The 8,807-nt window shown below is 43.7% G+C and overlaps 1 protein-coding gene across 1 annotated transcript; it reads left to right on the top strand.

Annotated features, from left to right (window-relative positions):
* Positions 1 to 3,687: 3,687 nt before the first annotated feature.
* On the top strand, positions 3,688 to 4,626 carry LOC114583361 (olfactory receptor 4N2-like). The gene has a single exon (XM_028704685.2). The coding sequence runs from the start codon at positions 3,688 to 3,690 to the stop codon at positions 4,624 to 4,626; it is 939 nt and encodes a 312-aa protein (XP_028560518.2).
* The last annotated feature ends 4,181 nt before the right edge of the window (positions 4,627 to 8,807 follow it).

Here is an 8,807-nt window from a genome sequence, read left to right as displayed (position 1 = left end):
CCAAACTCAGCCCTCCAGATGTTTTGGGACTACAGTTCCCATCATCCCTGACCACTGGTCCTATTAGCTAGGGATGATGGGAGTTGTAGTTCCAAAACATCTGGAGGGCCGAGTTTGGGGGTGCCTGATCTAGTTCAATATTTTCCACACTGATTGGCTGTGGCTCTCCAGAGTTTTAGACAGGATGCTTGCTGACTTCTTCTTCTACCACAAGACGATCTCCTACAAGTATGTGGCCAACTAAGGGCATCTCTTGTCGCACCAAGATCCTGCATGGTAAGTCATTCCTGATGCTCCTCTTCTGCCTTTCCTTCATTGATTCTCTCTCTCTCTCTCTTCACATCCTATTCTGCTAATCAACCATGCCTCCAGTGTCTACCTGTGTCTTATTTGAACCTAAGATTGTTTGAGCTTTAAACTATTTTGAAAGGGCCTAGACTATGACACAGCAGCCTTGTGGAAAGCATGTCTAGGTCTGGTTCAGGAAACCGGGTGAAAATTCAGGATGGGGCTCCTCCTGCTCTAATAGGTCATAGAACAGAGAATTTCAGCTTCTCTTTATATATATATTTAACGTATCATTTCCAACAGTCCTTTAACATAACTTCTTATCTTATACAATATTTTAGACTTCCGTCAACAACCTCTGAAGATTTTCCGTTCTTTATCACTTATTCTGCATTTCTTAATTTCTCTATTACTTTTAATTGCCATTAACTAATAACTCTCTTCATAGTCTTCCTTGCAATATTTCATATAATCCTCCTTACAGAACTTCTTGCAGTCCTACTAGCGTAATCTGCTTATTACAATTGCTTTTCAAATAGCTCAGATATTTACTCCAGTCTTCTAAGAATCTCTGGTCCCGCAGGTTTCAAATCCTTCCTGTTAATTTATCTAATTCTGCATAGTCCATTAATTTCATTTGCCATTCTTTCGTCGGTAATGAGAATTTCAGCTTCTCATTCCTGCTATACCTGCTGAAATTCCCTCTCCTAGACAACTGTTAAAGATGCAAAAGCCCTGGTTTCTTTTCTTTTCCCAGATGCCCATGAGAAGGTCATAAGCTATCTATCTATCTATCTATCTATCTATCTATCTATCTATCTATTTGTTCATTCATTCATTCATCCATCCATCCATCCATCCATCCATCTATGGGAGGATAAGGCTATCAGTGACTCCTAACCCTGATGGCTGTGTTCTACTTCCACTGTTGAAGACTGAATACCAGTCGATGAATGATGGAAACCACAGAAGGGGGGTGTTGCTGTGCTCAGGTCTTCCCTTAGACATCTGCTTGAACACTGTGAGAACAGGGTGCTGTGCTAGATGTACCACTTGCCTGATCCAGCAGGACTCATCTTATGTTCATCCATCACACAATGAACAGAGGGCAAAACAATCTCCCCTCTTTGCTAGGAAGTACATCAGACATAGGAAGAGTGCACTATATGCCCAGACAGCTCAGTTGGTTTGAGCAAACTGCTGATAATGCCAAGGTTGCTAGTTCAATCCCTGTGTGAGACAGCTACATATTCCTGCATTGCAGGGGGTTGGATTAGATGATCCTTGGGGTCTCTTCCAATTCTATGATTCTATTATTTCAATTGCAACTCTTGCAAATGGAGGTTGTCAGCACGTTGCTCCTGCAATGGTCTACTGTGCATGCTGTAGCTCAGTGTTTGGAGCTCATTCGAATAGGAATAAATGAAGCTGTCTTATAGTGAGACCATTTATCCATCTGGCCAAGTAATGTCTGTTCTGGTAGGCAGTGACTCTTGGCTTCCAACAAGGGGTCCTTCACACCACTTACTACTTTACATTCCTTAAATATGCTGGGGATTGAATTCTGAGACTTTCTGCGTGGGAAGCATATCTCTGGATGGTGAAATGTTCTCAGGGTGCTGCACTTAACCTGGCTTTGCTTCTCTTTGGAAGGAGGTTACTGCAGGTTTGTGGGCATTTGGTAAATATTTACAGACGTACAAGTTGCCCATAGAACCTAAGCACCATATTTTTCACTCTATAAGACGCACCAGACCATAAGACGCACCTAGTTTTTAGAGGAGGAAAACAAGAAAAAAAATATTCTGAATCTCAGAAGCCAGAACAACAAGAGGGATTGCTGCGCAGCGAAAGCAGTGATCCCCCTTGCTGTTCTGGCTTCTGGGATAGCTGCGCAGCCTGCATTGGCTCCATAAGATGCACACACATTTCCCCTTACTTTTTAGGAGGGAAAAAGTGAGTCTTATAGAGCAAAAATATGGTACTTTTCACATGGCTCCCACATCAGATCTCTAGAGCGACAGCCAAGCCCCTGAGATGCTTTCAGAACCCAAGCTCAGGCTCTCTGTGCCTTTCTCTCTCATACAAATGCACTCTGTTCTGCTCGCTTCATTCGCAAACACATATCCACCCCCATCTTGAGCTGGGCGCAGGGTCTTCTCCCTTCTCTGCTTGTTCTTTTCAGAACACTCCCCCCCCCCAAATAATCCTGCATCGAGATACAATTGCTTAACGATTTAGTTCCCACATTAATACATTGCCTGCAGTTTACATCACAAATGGATATGCCTGACCAACATGCTTCAGTAGCAACTATGTGCAAGATTCCTGCATTGGCAGAATGACCCTTGGTCATAGCTGTCAACTTTTCCCTTTTCTTGCGAGGAATCCTATTCGGAATAAGGGAATTTCCCTTTAAAAAAGGGAAACGTTGACAGCTATGCCCTTGGTGTCTCTTCCAACTCTACAGGTCTATGATTCTATGTTTGACCAATTTTAAGCAGTCCATCGAGCCCATTGAACCTCTCCTGCCAAGCCCTCCAATCTTACAATAGATTCCATTAAGAAATCTATGACTCATTCCCACCTCTTTTTTTGTCCCACTGTTGTGGTCAAACAAACCTGGCAGGCAATACACTTGTTCTTAGCTGAAAGGAGGAGAAGCTCTAGGTGTCTGGGAAGAGGGATTGCTTGTTAAACCTCTCTGAAATTGTATTGTAGCTGTGTGAAGGGAAAGGGGATAAACTCTCAGCTCCTTTAACAAACCACAGTTCTCCGGATATTGGGGGGGGGGGTCATGGCTGTTTAAAGTGGTTTGATATTGCTTTAAATATATACTTAAGTGGTATAATACTGCTTTACATGATGGGTCCTGAGACTGAAGAGGAAGAAGCTGGCAGCCAAGTCCATCTACTTAGTTGGTTGTAGGCAAAAAAGAAAGCAGGTGAGGGCTGGCTGAAAGCAGAATAAGGTTGGTAGGTCAATGCCCCATTCAGCCTGATGGACCAGCCATAACTGCTCAACATGTCATTGGACCCTAGCTCCCATCATCCCCAGTCGGTATGGTCCATTGTGAGGGAAAATGGGAGCTGTTGTCCAAGAACATATGGAGACCACCATGTTGGGGGAGCCTGGTCTACTGTTTCAAGACCAGTCAACCAGCAGAGAATTCCAAGGGCCAGATAGCAAGGCCTTGGGGCCACATTCAGTCCCCAAGCCTGAGGCTTTCCACCCCTGTTTTAGTTAAATTCAAAGTAAATCCCTCAAGCCTGCACCTTGTCCTCTCTAGCGGATCCAGGTTTTAAAAGCTGTTTCATGTTGGTGATTCGTGCAGAGCTTGCAGTCCTTCCAGTGTGAGGATGTGTGTGAGTGTTTGTTGCAGGAGGCAACCCCAAGAGGATGGAGCGGGACAACCGCACCACGATGGTGAAGGAGTTTGTGCTGCTGGGTCTCTCTCAGAGAAGGGAGGTCCAGCTCTTTCTCTTTGTCCTCTTCCTCTTCTTTGACACCCTCATCTTGCCTGTGAACATCCTCATCATCGTGACCATCTTGAGCAACCCCCGCCTCAGCTCCCCCATGTTCTTCTTCCTGGGCAACCTGGCCTTCCTAGACCTCTGCTACTGCTCAGTCACCCCGCCCAAGATGTTGTCTGACCTGTACTCGCAGCGGAAAGCCATCTCATATTGGGGCTGCATGTCCCAGATCTTCTTCCTCCACTGGCTGGGGGCGGCCGAATTCCTCCTCCTCATTGGCATGGCCTTTGACCGGTACGTAGCCATCTGCCACCCTCTGCGTTATGGCAACGTGGTGAGCAAAGCTGTCTGCTGGGGACTGGTTGCAACCGTGTGGCTCCTTGGCTTAATGCATTCCCTGATCCAGTTCATTCCCATCATCCAGCTCCCCTTCTGCGGCCCAAACAAGCTGGACAACTTTTTCTGCGACATCAACCAGATCATCAAGCTGGCCTGCACCGACACATACAACCTGGAGTTTGTCATGTTCTTCAACAGCGGCTTGGCCACTTTGATATGTTTCATTCTCCTCCTCATCTCCTACGGGGCCCTTCTGTCCAAGGTGAGGTCCAGCTCCACCAAAGGGAAGGGCAAGACAGCCTCCACGTGCGTCACCCACATCATCATCGTCTTCATCATGTTCGCTCCCGCAATCTACATGTACTGCCGCCCCTTCCAGGCCTTCGCTCTCGACAAGTTGGTCGCCATCTTCCACACTGTGGTCTTCCCCTTAATGAACCCCATGATCTACACCCTGAGGAACAATGAAATCAAGGTTGCCATATGGAAGATGGTCACCAAAACCAAGGTCTGGGGTGGGAAGTGACATGGCAGGAGCAGAGCATGATCCGTCACGTGTATTAACTCTCTGCTTTTCACTGCATTGTCAGGGCCAGTCATGTGTATGTAGGGATGGGGAAGGAACTCAATTCAGTTCACATTTAAAAGTGAATCTTCCAGGGCACCTTCTGTCATATGTGGTGGAATTGCAAAACGATAAAGGAATTCTGGGAAATGATATATAATGAACTTTTAAAAATGTTTAGAATAACTTTTGTTTACAAAACCCAGAAGCCTTTTTGTTAGGAATTGTAGGTGCAGAGATACTGAAGGAATTGAAAAGACTGCTTATGTACAGCTGCAAGGATGCTGCTTGCCCAGAGTTGGAAAAATGACAAGATACCTACGAAAGCAGACTGGCAGATGAAAATACTAGACTATTCAAAGATGGCAAGACTGACCGGGAAAGTCAGAAATTGGGAGGATCAAAACTTCAATAGAGAATGGGACGGATATAGACTGTATCTAAAAGAACACTGTAAACACTTGAACTCTTTGACAGGCTTTAAATAACTCTTGCAATGTCACAAAGTCTTTGGATATAATAGAGGAATGTAATCTGGATGAGTTTATCATATGCAGTTGACAAGGGTATTTAAAGAACCCACGGAGAGGAGGAGAGAAGTCCTAAGATTTGGAAGAATCTTGTTCTAATTTTAAAATTTGCAAGAATTTTATTTGTGTGAATGAACTTGTAAAGCCAAATAAAACTATATGAAAAAATATAAATAAATAAAAGTGAATCTACCAGATTTGCACCTTCAGAAGCAATAAGGTAACCGAAACACAGCCATCCTTCGAAATTCACACTTCTCTGAACTTTCGCAATGCAGTTCTCTGACAGAGCAGGGTTTGCAAAAATGCATACACTGGGTTAAAGAATGCCTGCTAATGAATACACTAGTGAAAACGACACACAAAAATTCATTATGCTAGGAAACTTTGCTTGCAAAAATGTGTTCTTTAGTCAAAACTACATACAGAAGTGTGTTTATTAGGAGAAATCAGCACCAAAATGCTGGTGAATTTTCATGAGGATTTCCCACACACACACTGATCTGCAGAACTGGCACTTTTACGGGATGCCCATTCTGCATTCATAAGAAATCAATCTTTCAGTGTGGCACCACCTACACTGTGGAACTCCCTGCCTGTTGACATCAAGTAGTTGCCTTCACTGTACTCTGTTCAGCCCTTGTTAAAAACATTGTTGTTTAGACAAGCCTACCCAGACATGGAGGGATGCGGGTGGCGCTGTGGGTTAAACCACGTAGCCTAGGACTTGATGATCGGAAGGTCGGCGGTTCGAATCCCCGTGACGGGGTGAGCTTCAGTTGCTCAGTCCCTGCTCCTGCCAACCTAGCAGTTCAAAAGCACGTCAAAGTACAAGTAGATAAATAGGTACCACTCCGGCGGGAAGGTAAACGGTGTTTCCGTGCGCTGCTCTGGTTCGCCAGAAGTGACTTAGTCATGCTGGCCACATGACCCGGAAGCTGTACGCCGGCTCCCTCGGCCAATAAAGCGAGATGAGCGCCACAACCCGAGTCGGCCACGACTGGACCTAATGGTCAGGGGTCCCTTTACCTTTACCCAGACATGTAGTATGTTTTAATACATTTTTCATTTACTGCTGATTTTGTCTTTTGAAAGCTTTAAAGGGTTGTTTTTACTGATATTTCTATTGTTTTATTCTCTTTCTAAACTGCTTTGAGGGGTTTTATGTACAATCAAGCAATCTGTGGATTTTATGAGTCAAATATAATATTGAGAGGGGTGTTCTTGTCCCAGTTTCATTGTGCTGTAGAACAACAGTGCCCTCCAGTGGTTACACTGTAGAAGCATCACAGAACAACTAATAAAGCAGAATTATTGTGGAAGGACAGCCTTCTATGACTGGTGCAATTTTTTTATTTTATTTTTTAATTTTAAAATTAAATTTTATTTCCAATATATACTCTTTTAAAATCACATATTCACCAAAGAGTAAAAAAGAAACACACAAAAAAATAGACAAATATAGACAGTAAGACATCAAAACATAAATACATTTCTCCATAAGTATTGGTTATCGTTTCGTCGCTCTGACTTCCCTCCACCACGATGTGAGCTATATCACATCACCTTAGTAACCATCTTGCAGTTCCTTCTTTCAACCTTTATCTTTACTTCTGACTGGTGCAATATTATTGCATCAATGGCATGATGCAAAACACATCCCAGGAAGTGGAGTGCAGAGATAGCAGCCAGGAGGAGCTCCCATAGCACCTGGGAGTTTGGGAAAGAGGGCAGGACATAACTGCCAGTCCCTAGCATTTCCCCTTTGTTGCTGCCTGCATCTTTTTGGAGGAATAACAAGCATCATGCTGCAGGTGGCGGCTGGAGGCTCCGGTAAAAAGCCCAGAGCCCTGCAGTCAGGGACAAATTACCAGCTAGAGAGCAGCTGATGATGGGGACTAGGAATGGGAGAGGCCTGAGGCTTAGTTACCATTTAAAAGCAGGCCTATCTAATCCACAGTTGCCAAAGCGATACGCAAAGCGAAACCTTTGAAAGGAAAGAAAGCCACCCACTTCTCCCAATTTTGCAGGACACGCCTGCTGCCAAATGATGACTTCAGAAATGTATATATTAGGTCAGCAAACTTTTTCAGCAGGGGGCTGGTCCACTGTCCCTCAGACCTTGTGGGGGGCCGGACTATATTTTGAGGGGGGGGTGAACAAATTCCTATGCCCCACAAATAACCCAGAGATGCATTTTAAATAAAAGCACACATTCATTCTACATTCACATTCTGATTCCCAGACCATCCGTGGGCCGGATTTAGAAGGCGATTGGGCCGGATCCAGGCCCCGGGCCTTAGTTTGCCTACCCATGCATTAGGGTGTGCTTTAAAATGCCTGTGTGAGTGAAAATAGCATAACAAAATGCATTAGATCATGAAGAAAGTGTATATATGTCTGAGAAAATTGAATTAAAAAATGGGTATATTCAGGAAAAAAATTGCACCTAGATGCTTGTTACATTTTCATGAGGAGATGTTTTAAAAAAACAAAAAACCTTGGCAAACTGATGTGGAAATGAGAAGAAATGAACTTAAGATGGAAAAATGAGAAACTGAAATTGATAAATTTGCCTGCCTTTAATGGGGCAAACAGCCATCTCAATCTTCCTTCCAAGCAGGCAAAAAGCATTTTTTTGGAGTCCAAGGACACATAACAGCTAAGGAGAACCATTCACGGTCCAAAGTTGGGGAGAACAGTGAGGCATTTGGCCTGGGGAGAGTTCTGAGGGCCAGATGGAGGGGGCTGGAGGGCCATGTTCAAAAAGGAAGATTGGCTTTTGAATACAATGGAGTATGCAGAACTGGCAGGATTAACAGCAAAGATTAGAGACCAAAATGTTGAAAATTTCCTTGAGGACTAGAGACTTTTAATTGAGACTTTTTAACACGAGCAGGACTTGGAATGTTAAGAGAGTTAATTATAAAGATCAATAGGTTAACATGGATGTATTGGATATTATATGTGAAATATACAGCATTTAGGGGTAAATATGGAAACCATGGAAGCGGGGACGGGAAGCCAATGGATAAAGCAATTTATGATCCATGCTGAAATCTGTAAAGTTTTTTGTGAAAAATCAATAAATAATATTTTTTTAACAATCCAGTCCTAAGGACTATTAAACAAAGAGAGACGGACACTTTCTTTCAAGTCCACTTGCTCTACTGGGACTCATGTTCTGTCGATTTCTGAGCAGAAACCTTAGCGGGAAAAGAAAAAGGAAAGAAATGGAGAGATGGTGGTGTTGCTTGGGATAAGGAGGTTGTGAAACAGGAATTTATTGAATTTGACATTGCCAAATTTCTGCTTTGAAGCAAAACGGAAGCCAACAGAAAGGATTCAAAACAGTCTCGACACAAATTGATCTTGATCCCTGCAATACTTCAAAGGTGCAGGGATCGATTCGCAGTTGGTATAAAAAGATACATTTGCAACCATTATGGTAACAACAGCAACAGTAGTGAAGGAAGGGGGGGGGGAGAGATGTAAGCAGCAATGGCATATTATGGACACCAGAGGGCAGCAAAACCCAGACTTTTGGACATTAACATTGCATGCTGAATGTTCAGAAAACTTTCCTTGTTCACAAACACACACACACACAAC

The sequence above is a fragment of the Podarcis muralis genome, chromosome 13 (assembly GCF_964188315.1).
Source record: "Podarcis muralis chromosome 13, rPodMur119.hap1.1, whole genome shotgun sequence".
Classification (NCBI taxonomy): domain Eukaryota; kingdom Metazoa; phylum Chordata; class Lepidosauria; order Squamata; family Lacertidae; genus Podarcis; species Podarcis muralis.
This window is presented reverse-complemented; position numbering and strand designations above follow the sequence as displayed.

Coding starts and splice junctions, on each gene's coding strand:
- LOC114583361 (XM_028704685.2), top strand. CDS start 3,688: ATGGAGCGGGACAACCGCACCACGATGGTGAAGGAGTTTGTGCTGCTG.